Below are 23062 nucleotides of genomic sequence, written 5' to 3' on the forward strand. Positions count from 1 at the left end.
TTCACACCTCAACTGCTAGCAGAGCACCTCACCCTCCCTGATTGAACTAACCTCGTTATCTCCATACTGATTTATACCTGCCTCTGGAGATTTCCATTACTTGCATCTGAAGAAGTGAGGTTCTTACCCATGAAAGCTTATGCTCCCAATACTTCTGTTAGTCTTAAAGGTGCCACAGGACCCTCTGTTGCTTCTTAAAGAAATCTGGTTTTCAGAATGTGCTAGATAACTAGGCCTGGATTCACAAAAGGAATTAGGCTCCTGAATCCCTGCTTTAGGTGCTTGAGTCCCAGTTTTTGCACCACTGTGATGCATAAAACCCTTCACCTAACCCTATAGGTGTCTAAACTCACTAGGCACCTAAGCTTGTGCTGTAAAAGGTCCCTAGGTAGCTCAGTGTCTGTCTGTGGACATGCACACTGCTGCCTCACTCCAAGCACTTATCTCCCACCTCACCCCCAGAGTGATACATAAAGCACCTAGGGATAGGTGTCCACATGTCCATGTTGCCTGTGGGGCCTGATCCAGTAGGTGTGCTCAGACCATGCTTGACATCCTCCCCCCAGCACAGGGGGCAGAATGCAGGGCGCCAATAGGTGCAGGGCCTCACACCCCTGCATAAGAGCCACACAGGGGCCACAGGGAAGCCAATGTGGAATACCTGTACCCAAGGGCCTACAGACAGACCAATGGCAATGGGATGGTCCAGAGGGGTTGATGGGACATCTCGCTGGGAGGAAGTCGAGGGAGATGCAGCTTCTCTCTGGCAAGGAGGGGTGACAGACAGTGGGAGATGAGATGGAGACTCACTGACAAGGGGCTTGGGAGCAGGGAGAGATAGGGCCATCAGACCCAAGGGTATCAGGAGAAGGGACAGGATTGGGGGCAGTGACGGCAGGGCAAAGATCCAGCTGGCCAGGTTCCCTGGGAGGCTGGAAGGAGGGGGCAGTGTCAGGGACTGGTCTCTGGCAGAGCTAAGTAGTGGGTGTGGAAATTCTGCTGGTGTGGGTTGCCCCCTGGGGAGAATGCTAGCAACCTGGTAACACTAATGGTCATCCAGAAGTTGAAGTACATCAGCTGAGTGCTTAACTGCTGCAGTCTGGCTGTCCAGCTTAAAATTTATATCTGCCATGGTCTCTTGCACCCCACCTTGACTGGCATTGCTCATGAGTGTATCATAGACCAGTAGGTCCAAGCACCCCTGCATCTGCAGCATGATCCTTCTGATACCCGCTAGTTTCCCACCCTGTTATTGGTGCGGAGCCTCCTCATAAGCTGGGCTCAGATCAGGTGCAAGAGGCAAGCCCTTCTACAGTTTGGGATGAGACAGGCCCAGATAGTGAGCTTTCCTGGGAGGAGCCAGGAAACGTCCTGATGGTGATAGTCTCACCGTGTGGGAAGACGTCAGATAGAGAGGATGGAGGGAGCTGGAGGAAGATATCCCTTGCAAGCCTATGACAGATGTTGCTCCAGGTGAAGGCAGATTGAAGCCAGTACAGGCAAAGGTGAAGATGCTTGAGATGGAGGTGAGGAAGCTGGCAGTCATGCTGGAGGGGTGGAAGATGATGGAGAGACGATCCTGGGAAGCTGTAGACCCAGTGGTGATGTGCTGCTGTGGTCTGATGTAGGGATCTCTCTAATTCATAAAACGTTTGCATTTTCTTGCCCTACATTACTAACACAGTCTTGAAAACAGGTTCTTTGTTTCTTAAAGGTTCACCTGGAACTTTGAGACCTAGCTCTTTTCATCCATAGATATCATTATTAATTGGTTATTTTTGACACAGATCATCAGTTGCTGGGGGGGGGGGGGGGACTTAAAGGAAGGAGATCTCCATGAGGATTTTCTCACATAAATCTATACTGTGCTACTGGGGAAGTGGGATTTGACCCTCTTAACCTGGCAGGTTCCCTCTACCTCTGCACAAGCTCTGAATGGTCCTGTTGAGGTGATTGAGCCTCCCATCTGTTCCAAAGTGGGAAAATGTACGAATGGAGGCTCCCCTTTGTGCCAGGTTAGGAGGGAGGGGACGGGAAATCAGGACTGTAATTTACAATCTAGACTGCTGTTGATGCCTGTCTTTCCTCATTCAAACTCCTAAACCTTTCATGTGGAGTCCCATAGCAGTCAATCAGCAGGTTATGTACAGAGAATCTCTATTTTTTTTGTAAACATCTGTTTTCATGCAAAGATCTTTAGTTAGAAATAATAAGGAATGAGAGAAGAGCAATGCAATATGTCGTCTAATTTAAGTCTCTACTATAATTCCAATGTAATTAACATATAATTATATAATTATGTTTAATATTTATAAAGCAACAGAGATATGTAGAATCAAAGTATTTTAAAATATATGAAATATAAGTAAATTCAATTCATCTGATTCTGATCTAATTTACATAGGTATAATCCCCTGAAATGAATAGGAGCTGCAGGTACTTAGCATCTCTGAAGTTTAGGCTATTCTTATGCTGAAGATTCCCTCTCATCTTTACAACTTCCAAAACACACCATTTTCCATGGAGGACCTCTTCTTCCTTCTCCACCTCAGTTGGCCTAACAATCAAGTTGATATAGCATCGCTTTCTAGATTATCTAGACACAAGTCCATCTCCAAGTGTGTCTCTCTTATTGACTATAGCTAGTTAACTACAGTTAAGATGACAGTATATTTAATATAGTTGGATTTTACTTTTGACTAAGGAGGCAGGACTTGGTCTTTCAGTTTCTGTTGGTTTGGTATCTGTTCTACCATGTCCTATTCTTCCCTTGGTACTGATGTGTTCAAATGCTCTTTTCCCTTGGTGGTGGAGATTGATGAGTATTTGTGATGTATATTTGTTTTATAGACTCCAAATGGCTACAGAATAAGTGCAGAGGCAAAATAGACAGTTTAAGAAATAGCATCAGATAGATGAGTAAACAAGAAAAGGTGAACATGAAAGGGTTTATAAATACCTTCTGCACAAACTACCAATCCCACATGTACACGGCCACTGGGAGCTGCGGGCGGCCATGCTTGCGGGCGGTCAATGTTAACAAACCATTTCGCAGCCCGCCAGCAGATTACCCTGATGGGCCAAGTGCGGCCCACGGGCCTCATGTTGCCCACCTCTGGCCTAGAACAATGGGACTTCAATCTCAGTAGCTGCTACTATGATGGAAAGAAATAATAATTTAATAAACACATTTCACTGGTCACTATCAAGCAGACAATACTTTATAAGGGTTAAGATATTATTCAGTTTATCTGATGAAAGTACCAAAGAATTTCCACTCTCTATTTATCTTGCTACTTTGCTTTGGACATTTAGAAAAGTCAAAGGATAATTTGTGTGTAATTTGATTTAAAAATGCTACAGATTTCAATAAAATCAAATTTAAGCACACATTCTGGAACTTCTACCGTGGGAAATTAGATTTGAGATTTGCTTCCTAAAACTGCAGGATTGGGTGATCCAGAGCACTGAAAGGCACATTAACAAATTTAAGGTTGTGATCTGAAGCCCAATGAAGTCAATAGGAGCCTTTCCATTAACTTTAGTGAACTATATACTTCCACCAAATGAAGAGGAGCTACTTCTCTTGGTTTTTCTACTAAACTCTACCATAGTCACCTGATTTTCTACAAAGCAGATTGCAACTCTCATCCCAATATGGGACAATGCTGCTAGATGGTGCTCTCATGTAGATTTATTTTTTATGATCAACTGGAATATAGCATGTAGTGCGGGGGGAGGGAGGGAAGCCAGCTGTAAGAAACGTTCTCCTGCTAGACTGCATGTAGCAAAATTTAGCAGAAATGTTTCCTGATTTTGAATATTGCATGTGGTGCAAAAAATAAAAACAAACTAATAAAACTGACATATGAAACGTTCTGCTTTAGAGTGCTGGTGTCAAAATTGGTTATATGCAGTGTTGTTGTAGCCAGGTAGGTCTCAGGATATTAGAGAGACAGGTTTAAAGAAGAGCTCTGTGTAAGCTTGAAAGTGTGTCTCTCTCACCAACAGAAGTTGGTGGAATAAAAGATATTGTCTCATCCACCTTGTATCAAAATTTGTCAGAAGTGTTCCCTATTCAGAATCCAATTTTGTCTGCCTCGGCATTTTATTATACTTTGTGTACAGTCACTCTCACTTTAAAGTCTGTCAGGATTGTCTACAGAAGAGATTTAGTAAGGCATGCAGGTTAGCCAGAGCCTACTTGCCATGAAATGGGCTAACCCACTGAGAAGTAAAGGAGTGCAGGTAAAAAATCAAGCACTTGGGGTTGGGGCAGGGACCTTTCTCTCATCTTAAAATCTGGCTGGAAAATTTCACTATGTGAAGACCCTATTTAGTAGGGATGATAATCTCTGAGGGATGTCTCTCAGCCTGTTTTGTGTTTAGAGATAGCTCTTTTGTGAGAATGCATAGGTGACGGTTCCCATTCTGTGGATCAAGTAATCTTCATATGGTGGAGATTCAGAGAGTACATTTTGTGAGGGAAGCATAAGCAGAGCTCTAGTATTAAGATCCCACCTTCTGAAACTGCAGAGCCATGAATGGGGAAATCTTCAGGGTACTTTTTGGTGGGGGTAAAGCATGAATTATGTTCTTATTGCACATTTTCCCGTGCACTTTCCATGTGTACCAGCCAGTTTTGCTGGGTATTGTTGCAGATTCTGGCCTGGTCTGTGCACATGGTGGGTGACTAGATGGCTTAGGCTTCAATCTAATCAAAGCTTCAGACCTTGGAGAAGGGAGCTCCCCTCTCCAGCCAGGAGCAGTGCAGGGCTGAAGGCGACAACCTCTGAAGCTGGGAACGGTGCAGGGCTGAAACCAGCAAACCTTCCCCCTGCAAGCCAGGAGCAGCAGGAGGCTGAAGCCGGGAGCCCCAGCACCCCTCTCCCCCCCGCTGAAGCTAGGAGCCGCACTGGGAGCGCCCTACAGCCCATTCACAGCTCCTAGCTACTCCCTGCCTGCACACAGCCCCTAGCTACCCCCTCCCTGCACCCTGAGCAGTTTTCAAACTTTTTGAACTGAGTCCCTCCTTTGAGTTATATTTTTTGGTTGTGTCCCCCCACAGCCCAGACAGGCTGGGTGGCCTCGTGAGTGACTCAAGGGTGAGGGAGGTGCTCCCTCTCTGGACCCCTGTGTGGAGCTAGGTCGAGCCCTGCCAGCCCTTGCCCCCCCACCCAAATAGAAGTAAAACTATGCCTATGCCCAAGGGTCCCCCTGGAGCCCCAAGTTTTCCTCCCCCCACCCCCGCTGGCCCCTGGAGTTTTTATAGCATGTTGAGAGTGGCCTCAGCAAGAAAAAGGTTGAGAACCCCTGACGTAGGTGATACTGGCAATAGAAAGACTGTACCTAAACAGGAGAGGAATCTGGGCAAAGCTGAGCAGAAACAACTAAGATATCTAAAAAGCAACAGAGAGTCCTGTGGCACCTTTAAGACTAACAGATGTATTGGAGCATAAGCTTTCGTGGGTGAATGCCGATATCTGTATAGCAATGCAGAGAGTTTGGGTAACAAAATGGAGGAACTAGAACTACTGGTACCGGAAGTGAAACCAGATATTATAGGGATAACAGAAACATGGTGGAATAATAGTCATGACTAGAGTACAAGTATTGAAGGGTATGTATTTTCTGGAGAGACAGAAATAAACGTGGTGGAGTACTAAGTTCCTGCTAAGCTGCATGGCCATGCAGTAGCCTACTAAGTGTCACACAGGCTCTCAGGGCTGCAGTGGGAGAGATGCCTCTCCCCCAGCCCCGGACCTGCCACGGCTGGGGGAGAGGCACCTCTCCCGCCCAGCTCAGGTGCTGCTGTGGGGAGAGAGAGCTTGGGGGGGGTCTTCTCTCCTCACTGTAGCCCCAGGGCAGCCTGCAACCTAAACCCCTCATCCTGGACCCCATCCCAGAACTTGCACCCCCCCACACTCCAACCCTCTGCCCCAGCCCTGAGCCCTCATCCTCAGCCCCACCCCAGAGCCTGCGCCCCCAACTGGAGTTCTCACCCCCTACACCCCCATCCTCTACCCTAGCCCTGAGCCCCCTCCCACACTCCAAACACCTCGGCCCCAACCCTGCTACATGAATTTTGTTATGTGCACCAATATGGAGGTGTGTCACACATCAGCTCCATGTTGATGCATATAACAAAATTCATTCCGAACATGCGCAGGAAAAATTAGAGGGAACATTGGTGGAGTAGCATTATAAATGGTGAGTTAGACTGAAAAGAAATTAGAACTGATGAAATGGATAAAACAGAATTTGGGCCAAAATCACTTTGGGGAAGAAAGGTAAGAGAGGCTCTGCTGGGATAGTGCTTAGGGTCTGCTACAGACCCCGAGGATCCAATTTTGTATATGGATCGACACCTCTTTAATATTTTTAATGAAATAAATACTACTGGGAATTGTGTGATTATGGGAGACTTTAATTCCCCAGATATATATTAGAGGAAAATGCTACTAATAATGGTAGGGCCCAGATATTCCTAGATGTGATAGCTGACAGATTTCTTCACTGAGGGGGTGAGGGATAGCTCAGTGGTTTGAGCATTAGCCTGCTAAACCCAGCATTGAGAGTTCAATTCTTGAGGGGGCCACTTAGGGGTCTGGGGCAAAAACAGTACTTGGTCCTGCTAGTGAAGGCAGGGGGCTGGACTCAATGACCTTTCAAGGTCCCTTCCAGTTCTAGGAGCTAGGATATCTCCATTTAAAAAAAAATAGTCACTGAACCAACAAGAGGAGATGCCATTTTAGATTTAGTATTGGTAAGTACCGAGGACCTCATAGAAGAACTGGTTGTAGAGGACAGCCTTGGTTCGGGTGATCATGAACTAATTCAGTTTAAACTAAATGGAAGGATAGACAAAAATAGGTCTGCATCTATTCCATTGATTTCAAAAGGGCAAACTTTAAAAAATTAAGGGAATTAGTTAGGGAAGTGAGCTGGACTGAACAACTCTAGGATGTGAATGTGGAGGAGGCTTGGAATTACTTTAAGTTAAAGTAGCAGAAGCTATTTGAAGCCTGCAATGGTCAAAAATTTGCAGATCAAGCTTGATGAGCAAGCATCTCAGACAGGTTATTAAGAGAAAGCAGAAAGCCTATAAGGAATGGAAGGTGGGCTGGATCAAGAAGGAAAGCTACCTCTTGGAGGTCACAAAATGTGGGGGAAAAGTGAGAACTGCCAAAAGCCAAGCAGAGTTGGACCTTGCAAAGAGAATTAAAACAATAGTGAAAGGTTCTATAACCACATAAATAAAAATAAAACAAGAAAAGAAGAAATGGGACTGTTAAACCCTGAGGATGGGGTGCAGATTAAAGATAATCTAGGCATGGCCCAATACCTAAACAAATAATTTGCCTCAATTCTTAAAAAGGGTAATGGGGAACTTAGGGGTAGTTGCAGAGTGGCTAATGGGAACAAGGATATGAAAGCAGAAATTACCACATCTGAAATGGAAATCAAACTCAAACATCTTAATGGGAGCAAATCAGGGGACCTGAATAATCTCCATCCAAGAATATTAAAGGAACTGGCACATGACATTGCAAGCCCAATAGCAAGCATTTTTAATGAATCTGTAAACTCAGAGGTCATACCCTATGACTGGAGAATTGTTAATATAGTACCTATTTTTAAGAAAGGGGAAAAAAGTGACCCAGGAAACTAGAGGCCCGTTAGTTTGAACTCAGTTGTATGCATGATCTTGGAACACATTTTGAAAGAGAAAGCACTTAAGGACATAGAGGTAAATGGTAATTGGGATAAAATACAACATGGTTTTAGAAAAGGTAGATCAGGCCAGACCAACTTGATCTCTTTCTTTGAGAAGATAACTGATATTTTTAGACAAAACAAATGTAGGAGATCTAATCTACCTGGATTTCGGTAAGGCATTTGATACAGTTCCACATGGGAAATAATTAGTGAAATTGGAGAAGATGGGGATTAATGTGAGAACTGAAAGGTGGATAAGAAGCTGATTAAAGGGGAGACTACAATGGGTCATTCTGAAAGGTGAACTGTCAGGCTGGAGGGAGGTTACTAGTTGAGTTCCTCAGGGATAGGTCTTGGGACCAATCTTATTTAACATTTTCATTAATGACCTTGGCACAAAAAGTGGGAGTGTGCTAATAACATTTGTGGATGAAACCATGTTGGGAAGTAGAGCTAATATGGAGGAGGACCAGAATATCATACAAGATATGAAGGACCTTGAAAACTGGAGTAATAGAAATGGGATGAAATTCAAAAGTGCAAAGTGCAATGTCATGCACTTAGGGACTAGCAACATGAATTTTTGCTATAAGTTGGGGATGTATCTGTTGGAAGCGACAGTGGAGGGGAAAGACCTGGGTGTATTGGTTGATCACAAGATGACTATGAGCCGCAATGTGATGTTGCTGTGAAAAAAGGCTAATGCAATCCTAGGATGCATCAGGCGAGGTATTTCCAGTAGAGATAGGGAAGTGTTATTGCCATTATACAAGGCACTGGTGAAACCTCATCTGGAACATTGTGTGCCATTCTGGTCTCCCATGTTTAATAAAGATCAATTCAAACTAGAACAGGTACAGAGAAGGGATACTAGGATAATCAGAGGTGTGGAAAACCTTATGTGAGGAGACTTTTAGAGCTTGGCTTGTTTAGCCTAACCAAATGAAGGCTGAGGGGAGATATGATTGCTCTCTATAAATACATCAGAGGGATAAATACCAGGGAGGGAGAGGAATTATTTAAGTTAAGCATCAATGATGACACAAGAACAAATGGCTGTAAACTGGCCATCAACAAGTTTAGGCTTGAAATTAGATGAAGGTTTCTAACCATCAGAGGAGTGAAATTCTGGAACAGCCTTCCAATGGGAGCAGTAGGGGCAAAAAACCTAACTTGTTTTAAGACTGAGCTTGATAAATTTGTGGACTGGATGGTATGATGAGATGGGCCACATGCCACCCTAGGCAATCTGCAACTGCTAGTAGCAAATACCCCAACTGCCGGTGATGGTACACTAGATGGGGAGGGCTCTGAGTTACTACAGAGAATTCTTTCCCAGGTGTCTGAGTGGTGAGTCTTACTGACATGCTCAGGATCCAACTGATTGCCATATGTGTGGTCAAGAAGGAATTTCCCTACAGGTCAGATGGGCAGAGACCCTGGGGGGCTTTCACCTTCCTCTGTAGCATGGGGCACAGGTCACTTGCTGGTACAAAATAAAGTAAATGGTGGATTGTCTGTAACCTGGAGTTTTTAAATCATGATTTGAGGACTTCAGTAACTCAGCCACATGTTAGGGGTCTATTACAGGAGGAGATAGGTGAGGTTCTGTGGCCTTGATGTGCAGGAGGTCAGACTAGATCATCACAATGGTCCTTTCTGGCCATAAAATCTCTGAGTCTCTGAGTATAACACTGAGAAAGTCCCATCTATAGAGACTGAGATATGCACTATGCCTCCAGGAGGTACTGCCCACAGAGGCATAACCCAGGAGGATGGGGGACAAGGGTGACTTTAAGCCACCTTTACAACCTTGGGATTTGGGACTGTCTTGGGGCCTTGTGAGCTACTGTAATCTACAGCAGACTTCCTGGTGCTACCTATGACAGAGGAGTGTGTGCTATAATCCTGCTCTGAGATGCCCCCTCCCACTACTCACCCTGACCTCACCATGCCAGTGATGCTGGAATTCTCTCCTGGTCAGCTAAGGGGCCTTTATGGTCTCTGTGTGCCACTATGCTTGTGAGAGGGGAAGTATTGCCTCTTTGAGGCACCTAGGGGTGTTTGTGTAATTTTCCCAGGTCACTGAGTGGGGGCTCAAGCCGGTTTTGCATTGTATTGTTGAAAGGGAACCCCTACGTACTGAACTCGGCCCTTGTTGCTGTCAACTCTCCCGCACAGAAGGGTTACATTAGGGAAAAGTAAAATTTCTACAAGTTTAAAACTAATCAGCAACTACCAGAGAGACACGTCCCTTCTCGTCACATCTAGAGACTCATGGTTCCACTTTGTGTTCTAGGTCTGCCCTGTGCTGGGCCACCACGCTGCCATTCAGGCTCACTCTCAGCATCCCTCCGACACCAGGCGTCCTTTTCTCTATGTCACCCTGTAAAGGGCTGTGGAGCTACAGGAAAACTGGGCTAATCATGTCTTATACATTCGGATACAGTTAGCAGTTGTGGATCAGCACTAGTGGCTATTTTAATCAGTTTTCACTTTTGTGGTGAGCCTGGCAAACCTCTCAAAATAGTACTGTGGGCAAGCAGTCCTTCGAAACAGGAGAAACCCTGACAAATCAGGGAGGAAAAAATCCTCTTCATGGTTTACCCAGACTCAGTCCCAAAACTCTCCCTCTATTGAGATGAGGCAAGTGGATTTTGAGGCTTTGAGTTGAACAGAGTCTCATTGGTTCAGGAGGATCCTCTACAGGCAGCTGGATTCCACTGTGTGGCTTTTTGGCTGCTAGAAGTGGTTGGAGAGCCAACAACTGATCACCTCTTCCTCCTGTTTTAAATGTTCCTGGCTGGTTTTCTGGGAGGCTAATGGGCTCTAGTTCTGGTCCCTGTCCATTAACCCTTTCCTCCCAGTCCCAAACCCTAGGCTTGTTGGCCCAGGCCCTGGACAGGCAGTATACCCTGTCAGGCAGCTAGGTGTGCTTCCGTATGATCCTGAGTGTCTAGAGAATCTGAGGGACTCTTTGGAGACCACCACTAGGGACTTTTCTGATTCATATGCTTTAATGCTCAATCATGAGAAATCTCTGGCACCTGGATCTTGACTCTCTAAATGGTATGAGTGACTTGTAATCTGTCCTTGACATCATCAAGAACCTGCAAATGTCTTGTGGCCTCATTAGAGAGCAAGATGGATAAGGTAATATCTTTTATTGGACCAACTTCAGTTGGTGAAAGAGACCCCTTTCAAGCTTATTGTAACAGTGCGTGACTCACCCCTGCGGTGCCTCCTGCTGGTCCAGTATGGGAATTAGCTCTCCAGCCTTGGAGTGCCCTCTGCAGGTCAGTGTCCCACATCTCGCTGCCCCCCGTGTCCCTCCCAGACCCCGGTGCCCCTTTCTCTTGGGGGCTGACCCCTGGCAGTACCCCCACAGTCTCTGGGTCTCCCCTCCCAGGGGAACCCCCACCCACTATCCCCACCTCGCCTCAGTATAAGGCTACTGCCAGTCACCATCTAGCCCCTGTTCACTGGGGCAGACTGCAGTGTGCAAGCCACTCATCACAGGCAAGGGTGGGGTGTTGGACCTTCTACCTCTACCTACCCTTGGGCTGCCCCCTGCAACCCCAGTACCTATTTGGCCTTGCAGAAGGCCAGCAGCCTGGGGAGTTGCCAAGCAGGAGCTCCCCAGCTCCTCTCGCCTTTCCCCAGCCCTGCTCCACCTCAGGTACCCTGGTACACTCCCCAGCAGCCAGGCCCATCTCCCTCCACAGTTAGAGGAGACTCTCTCTCTCAGCCTCTGGCTCACAGCCCTTTTATAAGGGCTAGCTGAGGTCTGTTTGGGGCATGGCCGCAGCTGTGCCTACTTCCCCAATCAGCCTGGGAGCTGCTTGCCCCCAGCCACGGCCCTCTCCTGGGCTGTTTTAAACCCCTCAGGGGAGGAGCGGGTGACCACCCCGCTACACTTATACAGAGTCCTTCTTCAGACCTTGTGGGCCTCATGTACATCTATACACTTGCCACATTCTAACTGCTTAGGCATACTTGGTCTTAGTGTCTGAAAGCTATCTGGGACAATGTGGCTTTGGCTTCCAATCATTTCTGCTACCAGGAGTAGCGCCCCATTGCGACGATAGCTGTTGGCACTGCTTTTGACTTGGAAGCATAAGACACCAGTACTGGTGATGTGATGAATACCTTCTTTAAATCCTCAAAAAGCACAATCTTGTGGTTTCTTAGCCCCCCACAAACTAGTTTGAAGATGTTCATAAAGAACTTGGCTTTTTGAGGATAAGTTGGGTATGAATTTGTTCCAAAACTCCATCATATTGAAGAATTGCATTTTCTGATACTACTGTAGGGATTGAGTATTGCTGGATCTGCTCTCACTCCTCTTCATCAATCACATGCTCTAAGAAATATAGTTGGGTTTCTTTTAACCTACATTTCGCTTTAATTTTAGTCCAGTATCCTCAAGTGCCTTCGAAATAGAGCTGGCAGAAAATGATGTGTTAGGAGAAATGTCAACATCTCAGCCAGTGAAATTTAATTGATACCAGCAATTCTGTAATAACATCAAATCTAATGATAAGGTGTATTGCAAAATTCTTTGACACGCTTCCTTGTGTCATGGGCATTACAAAATCATGAAGTGGCCTTTGAGCCTCCTCTTGTTTTTGTTCTAAGGTGAATTTTATGCTTGTGGAAAACACTGGAGGGGTATTGGCAATTCTAGATGTCTGAGTGCAGAGAGGGGCAAAATCTTTTCAGCTCTGTTAGGATCTTGCTAGCTCCTGCACTTGTCAGCTACAATCAGCAATAGCATTAAACAAACAAACAAAGAACAATAAAAAAAATCCTACTTGCCTATAACATTAAGACTCAAGTTGTGCGGTTAATGAGGAGGCATAGTGCTGCTGACAGCTCTGCTGAATGTGCACGCCTGGGAGGGTGCAGCATATTTCCCATTGCATGTCCTGTCCATTCTGGTGGTCAGTGCAGGGAGGGGGAAAGGCTGCTTGTATTCTCCCTTTTTGCAGTCAGACCAGGGACAGAAACATTTTTATAAAGGGAACAAAGAACTAAGTGTGTGTGTGTGTGTGTGTGTGTGTGTGTGTGTGTGTGTGTGTGTGTGTGTGTGAATCCATTGGAGATCCCAGCCAGATGCTAAGCTATAGCTAAGCAGGGGGATTGCCTCAACCCCTCCTAATCGCCCCAGTCCTGGGGCTGCCTGGCTATGAGGCTGGTTCCTGGAGTGAATTAGAGTCTCGGGGCCTGTGTGGAGCTGTATTCTGCATGTAATCCCCTGCACGAGCAGCTGGGAAGGGGTTGGCATGGGAGTTGCTATGGCTAATGGCAGCACCACCCCACTTGAGGGTCACCCTATGCAGGGGGAATCTTCATGTGGCTGGTTAGGCTGGCTCTGAGGCTCATTTGTAACTAGAGGCTCTGGCCCTATTTCTCTAAGCCAAGATTTTCAAACATGACTAGTGTGTGTGTGTGTGTGTGTGTGTGTGTGTGTGTGTGTGTGTGTGTGTGTGTGTGGTGGAGGAGGGGGAAAATGCCAATCTGACACATCTGTAAAGGGGCATGACTTCAGCAAGTGCTGTGCGCCCTCTTTCTGAAAATTCAGCCCCTTGCTTTTGGACATGACAGAACGGAGGCACCCAAACCCATTTGTGACACAGTGCTGCACAACACAGCACTCTGACCACTGCAACTCCAGTTAGCTGCCCTGGAGCACACCTGAATATGGGAATTGCGCCCAGTTGATAGACTAGGATGGGCTGGAGAGAGTTAAAGGGCTAATTAACTCATTAGCCCAGAGGGTACAAAAGGCATAAGAACGGCCATACTGGGTCAGACCAAAGGTCTATCTAGCCCAGTACCCTGTCTTCTGACAGTGGCCAATGCCAGGTACCCCAGAGGGAATGAACAGAAGAGGTAATCATAAAGTGAGCCATCCCTTGTCACCCATTCCCAGCTTCTGGCAAACAGAGGCTAGGGACACCATCCCTGCCCACCCTGGCTAATAGCCATTGATGGAACTATCCTCCATGAATTTATCTAGTTCTTTTTTTAACCCTGTTATAGTCTTGGCCTTCACAACATCCTCTGGCAAAGAATTCCACAGGTTCACTGTGTGTTGTGTGAAGAAATACTTCCTTTTGTTTTAAACCTGCTGCCTATTAATTTCATTTGGTGACCCCTGGTTCTTGTGTTATGAGAAGGAGTAAATAGCACTTCCTTATTTACTTTCTCCACACCAGTCATGATTTTATAGACCTATCATATCCCTCCCTTAGTCGTCTCTTTTCCAAGCTGAAAAGTCCCAATTTTATTAATTTCCCCTCATACAGAAGCTGTTCCATACCACTTATCATTTTTGTTGCCCTTTTCTGAATCTTTTCCAATGCCATTATATCTTTTATGAGATGGGGTGACCACATCTGCATGCAGTATTCAAGATGTGGGTGTACCATGGTTTTATATAGAGGCAATATGATATTTTCTGTCTTATTATTTATCCCTTTCTTAATGATTCCCAACATTGTTAGCTTTTTTTGACTGTCACTGCACACTGAGTGGATGTTTTCAGAGAACTATCCAAATGACTCCAAGATCTTTCTTGAGTGGTAACAGCCAATTTAGACCCCATCATTTTATATGTATAGTTGGGATTATGTTTTCCAATGTGCATTACTTTGCATTTATCAACACTGAATTTCATCTGCCGTTCTGTTGCCCAATCACCCAATTTTGTGAGATCCCTTTGTAACTCTTCGGAGTCTGCTTTGGACATTACTATCTTGAATGGTTTTGTATCATCTGCAAATTTGCCAGCTCACTGTTTACCCCTTTTCCCAGATCATTTATGAATATGTTGAATAATACTGGTCTCAGTACAGACCCCATGGGGGACACCACTATTTACCCCTTTTCATTCTGAAAACTGACCATTTATTCCTACCCTTTGTTTCCCATCTTTTAACCAGTTACTGATCCATGAGGCTTACTTTGCTTAAGAGCCTGGGGGAGAGAACCTGTCAAAGGCTTTCTGAAAATCTAAGTACACTATATTCACTGGATCCCCTTGGTCCACATGCTTGTTGACCCCCCTCAAAGAATTCTAGTAGATTGGTGAGGCATGATTTCCCTCGTAAAAACCATGTTGACTCTTCCCCAACAAGTTATGTTCAGCTATGTGTCTGACAATTCTGTTCTTTCCTCTAGTTTCAATCAGTTTGCCCGGTACTGACATCGGGCTTATTGGCCTGTAATTGCTGGGATCACCTCTAGAGCCCTTTTTAAAAATTGCTATCCTCCAGTCATTTGGTACAGAAGCTGATTTAAATGATAAGTTACAAACCACAGTTAGTAGTTCTGCAATTTCACATTTGAGTTCCTTCAGAATTCTTGGGTGAATATCATCAGGTCCTGGAGACTTATTACTGTTTAGTTTATCAATTTGTTCCAAAACCTCCTCTAATGACACCTCAATTTGGACCAGTTCCTGAGATTTGTCACCCAAAAGAATGGCTCAGGTTTGGGAATTTCCCTCACAATGTTCCCTCTAATTTTTTACATCCATGTGCGGAATTAATTTTGTTATGTGCACCAATATAGAGGTGATGTGAGGCGGGTGTGGGGTTGAGGGGTTTGGAGTGTGGGAGGGGGCTCAGGGCTGGGGCAGAGGGTTGGGTGTGTGTGTGGGGGGGAGGGCTCTGGCTGGGTGTGGGGCTGGGGATGAGGGTTTGGGGTTCAGGCTGCCCCAGGGCTGTGTTGGGGAGAGAGGACTCCCCCCAGCCCTCTCTCACCACAGCAGCCCAGGGCTGGGGGAGAGCACCTCTCCCTGCTGGGGCAGCTCCGGGGCTGGGACCAGGGGAGAGGCACCTCTCCCCAGCCGCAGCAGTTCCTCTCCCCACCTACGCAGCCCTTGATAGTGTGCTGCATGGCCACACAGCTTAGTGGGAACTTAGCTCCTTCACATCCTCAGCCGTGAAGACTGATGCAAAGAATTCATTTAGTTTCTCCACAATGGCCTTATCATCCTTGAGTGCTCCTTTGGCATTTTTATTGTCCAGTGGCCCCACTGGTTGTTTAGAAGACTTCCTGCTTCTGATGTACTTTTTTTTTTTGCTATTATTTTTCAAGTCTTTGGCTAGCTGTTCTTCAAATGCTTTTTGGGGCCTTCCTAATTATATTTTTACACTTCACTTGCTGGAGTTTATGCTCCTTTCTATTTTTGTCACTAGGATTTAACTTCCATTTGTTAAAGGATGCCTTTTTGTCGCTCTCTGCTTTTTTTGTTATTTCACCACGGTGGCACTTTTTGGTTCTCTTACTATGTGTTTTAATTTGGGGTATACATTTAAGTTGAGTCTCTATTATGGTGTCTAAAAAGTTTCCATGCAGCTTGCAGGGATTTCACTTTTGGCGCTGTACCTTTTAATTTCTGTTTAACTAACTTCCTCATTTTTGTGTAGTTCCCCTTTCTGAAATTAAATGAAACCATGGTGGGCTGCTGTGATGTTTCCCCCACCACAGAGATATTAAATTTTAATTATATTATGGTCACTATTACCAAGCGGTTCAGCTATATTCACCTCTTGGACCAGATCCTATGCTCCATTTAGAACTAAATCAAGAATTGCACCTCCTTTTGTGGGTTCCAGGACCAGCTGCTCCAAGAAGCAGTCATTTAAGGTGTCAAGAATTTCATTTGGTGACCCCTGGTTCTTGCGTTATGCATCCCGTCCTGAGGTGACATGTACCCAGTCAATATGGGGAGAGTTGAAATCCCCCATTATTACTGAGTTTTTTATTTTTATAGCCTCTCTAATCTCCCTGAGCATTTCACAGTCACAATCACCATCCTGGTCAGGTGGCCAGTAGTATATCCCTACTGCTATATTCCTATTATTGAAGCATGGAATTGCTCTCCATAGAGATTCTATGATATAGTTTGGTTCATTTAAGATTTTTACTTTATTTGATTCTATGCTTTCTTTCCCATATAGTGCCACTCCCCCTCTAGCTGGACCTTTTCTGTCCTTCTGATATATTTTGTACCCTGTATTACTGTGTCCCATTGATTATCCTCATTCCACCAGCTTTCTGTGATGCCTATTATATCAACTATATAACTGGGTGGGGAAGGGGTGGGGCGGGGGTGGGAAGAGGTAGGGTGGGGATGGGGTCTGGGGGGAGTGGGGGCAGGGCCTAGGCAGAGCTGGGGGGGAGCTCCTCTCCTATGTCCTGGGCCCTGCACCTGCCTAGGGACAGCCCTGGTCCTTAGTTTAAAAACTGCTCTACAGAAAGAAAGCACAAAAGGGGAGGAAAAGAGTGGGAGGTGTTTCTTGCTTGTGTGAGTGCCTCAGGAGCTGTGCAGTCTATAAAAGTGGTGGAAAGGAACACTATAAATACATCACATGAGGTGTTCTACTTGAAAAAGGTCACTGAGCTCTTTGCAACTTGAAAAGAGACAGGAGTGGGATTCCACCCTGTCACACCTCTTTTCTCTCCTGAAAATCTTGGCCCCATGTCCAAGGAAATAACTCTTTCTGTGAACACTGGAGAGGGGGCATTTCACAAAAAAGAGGCCGATGTGGGGCCAATCATCTTTTGTTCCCATTCCCTCCACTGCTCAAAGGGGTCAGCAATCCTTCACAATGGTATGTTTGCATTTTCATTGTCTGTTAATGAAACACCTCTCTTTTCTTAAAGGCCCGTATGCTCCTTACTGTAGCTAAATCTGAAACAAAGACAGTCAGACTCTGAGCACCAAGTGAAGCACAGAAATATCAAGAAACAGAAACGGAAATGTACAAAAATGAAAAGTGGAGAGAAGAAAAATATAAATGTATCCTGTGAGGTGCAACAGCCAACCAAGTTAATGCTGGCTGTTCCAGGAAGAATTAAAACAACAAAGCAGGAAAAATGTTTTGGAAAAACACTTGGGGAGGCCTAGAGAAATTTCTAAAGCTAAGAGGGTAGAGGGCAACATTTCTGCCCTGATCGGTTCAGCTCGTTGTATGAGCTACTGGAACTATTTCTTTTAATGTACCAGATAGAAATGACTTTTTTCTTTTGGAGCTGACGGTTTGAATTCCTTTTCATATGCTAAATGTATCTGGCTGGTTGCTGCAGTATCTCTATGAGAATGTGATCTACTGGTTATCATAGACGGCTGGAAATTCAGACTTCTGAGTTTAAGTCCCACCTCTGCCACTGACCACTGCTAAAAGTGCATGTGAACAAGAGAATATATATTTTTCTGCATGTCTGGTCAACTCTGGTGGTCGGTGCAATGTATCATTGTTCCCATAACAGAGATTCCTAGAATTCTTTTTTTAGGTAAGTGCATAGCTTTTAAAGGAAAGTACTTTTTAAAGTGATAACAGCAAACTTGTTTGCCAATCTGAAGCTGCCCAATTTCAAATTGATGGTATAAAGAAAAATGTGCTGCAACGAGAACATTGTCACTCTCTACACCCAGGGAAGATATAAATATGAGAGAGACTCTTATCAAATACCTCTGTTGTTCAGAAGAAAGATCTCTGAGCGATGAGAGAAAAGACTGGCCATTCAAATCTCACCTATAAGTGCTGTTTTAAATTCCTATGCAATTCACTACCCTTATTTTTGAGTAAGGCTATGAACACTTATCTAGAAAATAGTTACAGAAGCTCTTCTGGACAACCTCCACCACACGTATTTTTGGAACAAAGAGCTTATTACAAGGTCACTGTAGGCCCAGAACCTAGCTTTCTGCTATGACAAAGCCGTGTCTTAGCCACTGCACCACACTGCCTATCATTGTGACTAAGCCTGTTTTGTTTATCTCTAACAATTGCAAACCACATACCTCTCCCAGAGCCAGAGAGAGAAACCCAGATACTGGATCCCCAGTACTGTATTACTGATTAATAAATACTTGTGTAACCCTCCGGGGAAGTGTTTCCAGAACAGCTGGTCAGAAAATGTACTGATTTTTTTTCACCCATAAGAAAACTTTCACAAAAGTGAAGAAAAATTAATTTTTATCACAACTTTTCAGAGAAAACTTCAAGTTTTTGAAGAAAAATTTGAAACCATAATAGTTTGTTCAAAACCTAAAATGTTTGATTCTGAAATGCTGCTATGGTGCCTCATAGGTGGTGTAGTTCGGCTGCCTCTTTAGCTTGGAATCTCGATTTGGACCACATCTTTTATGAAATACCAGAGTCTCTCTTCTTAGTGAGGGAGGCCATACATCATGGGAGTCATATGATTGTGGTGTATCATGAGAGATGTAGTCCATCTGAGGAGTGTATACAGTATATATTTTCAACTTTAACTCGGACTAAACATGGAGAATAGAGTGGAAAATACAAATATGTAAATGAAGTGCTTCACAATTTCTAATTACATAAAGTCTTTGGAGAAATGGAAGTACTGTAAATAAATCACAGTATATTTCTGCTCTTTGTAGAGACATGAGAAATGACAACAAGAAGACAGAATTAAAGTTAGAAATATATTTCAGGTCATTAATTGGTAACATTACAGTAATTGTAATGATATTTTAAAAATGGAAAGTAGAGTTGCTGAAAAAGATTGGACTATTTCTTGACGGTCAATTTATTTGACAATTCCTCACCTGTATATTTTCTAGATTTTAAGACATTTTGTTGCTGTTAAAAAATTTGCTTACAGCAACCTTAAATGAACATAAGTGTAATTTTATTTCCATGAATCACTATTGGGGTTTTGAGAAAAGACTTGCCTAGAAGGGAATTTGAGAGGTCTTATTTTGATGAAAGATTCCAGTGCATTGTACGTCAATTTAGTTTGTCTTCAGGAATGATCATAACATATATTGCCAGGGTGTGGGGGGACATTCAGGAGTCATAAGGTCTAATCCAGTGCCCATCAAAGTCATGGGGCAGACTCCCCCTGACTTCAGTGAGTGTTGGATTGGGCCAATAGCACAGGGCAGCAGAGCATTCTACATTTTAGAAAGGTTATGCACCAAACTAACATATAAGAAAAAATTCTGCCCTCAGAGGTTTCCATACAAGAATGTGATTCACTCTTGTCTGTCTTCAGTGTTATGCAGTCATAATGGCATTGAAACTGAGAGTTACATCTGTGTCAAACTGGAGTAACTGAAGGGTGAGTCAGGCCATATATTGAAAAACTGTAGCTGATTTCTGTGCACAGCCAGCCAGTGAAATGTGCAATGATTCATTTGACTTCTAAGCTAAATAGCTATTAACATTATATATATATATATATATAAATAAACAAACTATAGTCTCTGAAAATTATACAGTGGCTACACTGAATAATTAGCATCAAGAAAGAAAGCAGCCAATCATGAGGGAATGTTTTGCTAGGAAACTTTAAAAGAAGCCATCATACACATTTAAAATTAAGTCAGAACTCAATAGATGTCCCCTCCCTCCAGCCCAGTTTCTGTTTTAATGCTTGTCTGCATAAACCTCCCCCAGATTTTTAAACTATGGAAACTGTCAGGAAGTCAGTTATACAAAGATGCCATTTTGCTTTATTCAAGAAAAATACACATTTAATACAGAAAAATACTACGAGGAAGAAGCGGCACTGAGCATGTGCAATGCATACTATTATGGAAATATTTACATTAAGAGTCCTGCAATTCTATGTCCTCTTCATTCACTGCAGGCTTCCCTTGTCCACAAAGGTGTCAGATCATGTTGGTAATGACATGTTCTGCTCATGTGTGGGTTTCTAGATAGGATCTCTGTATGTGGGTAGATGGATTTTTTTTCACACCAGGTGTTTGGAGGAATTTCTGCAATTTTTGAAGGTGTGGAAGTCAAAATCCAGGACCAACTTTCCTCTGTCCCTAAAAAATAAACAGTGGAAGTAGGACACTGGGCTAAGTCAATGCTAGTACGATTTATAGGGCAATCGCTGTATTCAAATGAATGCAGTTAGAATGTATGTCTGGGCAGGGAGTGGGAAAGCTTACAGAACTCTGTCACTATCAGAATAGCCTAATACTTGAGTGGGCAAGGAGTGAGAATGATTGGCTGAATTGCTACTAGAAATGCGACGGATGCAGGTTTGGAATATTTTTTTAAGGTGAGCTTTAAACATCTCGCCAGCAAAAGCATAGATCACTGGGTTCAGGCAGCAGTGGATGAAGGAGATTGATTCGGTCAGCTGCAGGGCCAGCGCAAGCCTTTGGCTCGTCTCGCAGTCGTTGATGATTTGCAAGTTCTGCAGAGAGTCTAGAAAAAGCACAATGTTGAAGGGAGCCCAGAAAAGGAAAAAGATGACCACGATGATGAAAATCAGCTTGATGGCTTTGATCTTGTTCCGGTTTTTGCAGCTCTGCAGATTTTTCAGGATGTGGGAGTAGCAGTAAATGAGGATGCTGAGCGGGATCAAAAGGCCCAAGATGTTGACTTCAAACTGAGTGAAATATCGCCAGGTCTCTTGGCCTGGAGGATATTTGGGGACACACTCGAGAGACTGTTCAATTTCCTCTTCTTGGTTAAACGCCATATTTGGTATGGCAGCCAGACCAGCCGTCATCCACAGGAGTAAGCTTATAATTATGCCACAAGTGGCTGTCCGAACTCTCATAGCATAGACAGCATGAACGATTGCTATGTACCTGTCTATGCTCATGAGGGTTATAAAGAAAATGCTACTGTAAAAGCCTATGTAATAAATGCCAGCCATCATTTTACACACTGCATTTCCGAAAATCCATTCTTCTGAAGCATAGTGAGCTTGAAATGGGAGGGGGACAACAAAGAGCAGGTCAGAGATTGCAAGGTTGAGCAAGCACACGTCTGTCATGGTGGTGACTTTCTTCCTGGTCAAAAGTACACATATGACCAAGGCATTTCCCACTAGGCAGAAGACAAACACCAGGCAGTAAACTATTGGAAGAAACAGTGAATTAAACCTTCTGAAACCATTGCCTTCACTGCAAGGAGAGGTACCTTCATCATACACATAGTTATATTCTGTGATGTTCGGGAAAGGGCTTGTAAGAGTCATCTTTGAGACCTGTGTACAAAAAATTAATTGATTATGGGTATAGAAGGGTTGCAGAAGACCGCATTTTGCCATCGTTACTCACGCTGAATTAAATCAATGTGTCTGCTTGAGGAATAAGGTACTGATCAGTGTAAAGGCTTGTCGAAACACAAAATTATGCCATTTTAACTAAATTGATTAGATAAAGCAGTGCGCACCTTTCATGTGGCGTCCCATAACAGTCAATCAACATGTTATGTACAGAGAATCTCTTTCCAAAAAATAAAGATCTATTTTCATGCAAAGATCTTTAGTTAAAAATAATAAGGAATGACAGAAGACCTATGCATTTATGTCGTCTAACCTAAGTCTCTGCTATAATTCCAACATAATTAACATATCATTCTATAATTATGCTTAATATTTATAAAGCAACAGATTTATGTCGAATAAATATATGCCATGTGAAATATATAAATATAATTCATATGATTCTGATCTCATTTACACCCATATAATCCAAGAGCAATTTTACTAAAATGAATAGGAGATGCAGGTGCTCAGCATCTCTGAAGTTTAGGCTATTGTTATGCTGCTGATACCCTCATCTCATCTTTGTGACTTCGAAAATTCACTGTTTTCCATGGAGGATCTCTTCTCCCTTCTCCACCTCAGTTGGCCTAACAATCAAGTAGAAAAAGCATCGCTGTCTAGATTATCTAGAGACAAGTATCTCTCAAGGTGTGTCTCCCCCTTGTCAACTATAGTTAGTTAACTGTAGTTAAGACGACAGTATATTTAATATAGATGGATTTTACCTTTGACTAAGGAGGCAGGACTTGGTTTGGTATCTGTTCTACTGTGTCGTCTTCCTCCCTTGGTCACAGATGTGTCCAAATGGTCTTTTCCCTTGGTGGTGGAGACTGATGAGCGTTTGTGATGTATCGACTCCCAACAGCTACAGAATAAGTATCTAGGCAAAACTGTTAGTTCCAGAGATAGTATAAGATAGACGAGTAAACAGGAAAAGGTGAACATGAAAGGTTTTATAAATAGTTTCTGTGAGAAGGTATCAACCTCACACTCTTTGAAGTGAATAGGTCTACGCATGTGAGGAGGTGCTCTCCAGTGGGTGCAAGGGTTGCACAGTTGACTCTCTTGCCTTTAGCAAAAAAACAAACCACTATGGCCACCTTCATAATAGAAACTAAAAACCCTTAAAACCTATGCCAGGGACGAGTAGTGCCAATGTACTGCAGATGTAAATTGGTGTAGCTCTGTTGAAGTCAATGGAATTACCCAATTTAGAGCAGTTGAAGACCTGGCATGTAATTTCCAAAAAATATATTTGGTTTCTATCTTGTAACTGATA

The 23062-nt window shown here is 43.9% G+C and overlaps 1 protein-coding gene across 1 annotated transcript; it reads right to left on the minus strand.

Moving 5' to 3' along the window:
- Positions 1-20664: 20664 nt before the first annotated feature.
- On the minus strand, positions 20665-22545 carry LOC135874583 (C-C chemokine receptor type 8-like). Its single transcript, XM_065399457.1, has 2 exons — positions 22509-22545; positions 20665-21720 (listed from the first exon to the last, which is right to left on the minus strand). Exon 2 carries the CDS (start codon positions 21709-21711, stop codon positions 20665-20667), a length of 1047 nt encoding a protein of 348 aa, XP_065255529.1. The 5' UTR covers positions 21712-21720; positions 22509-22545.
- Positions 22546-23062: the final 517 nt, after the last annotated feature.

The sequence above is a fragment of the Emys orbicularis genome, chromosome 2 (genome assembly GCF_028017835.1).
Source record: "Emys orbicularis isolate rEmyOrb1 chromosome 2, rEmyOrb1.hap1, whole genome shotgun sequence".
NCBI lineage: Eukaryota > Metazoa > Chordata > Testudines > Emydidae > Emys > Emys orbicularis.

What these genes read in the sequence shown, in the direction of transcription:
- LOC135874583 (XM_065399457.1), bottom strand. Translation starts at nt 21,711, where the DNA reads ATGACTCTTACAAGCCCTTTCCCGAACATCACAGAATATAACTATGTG.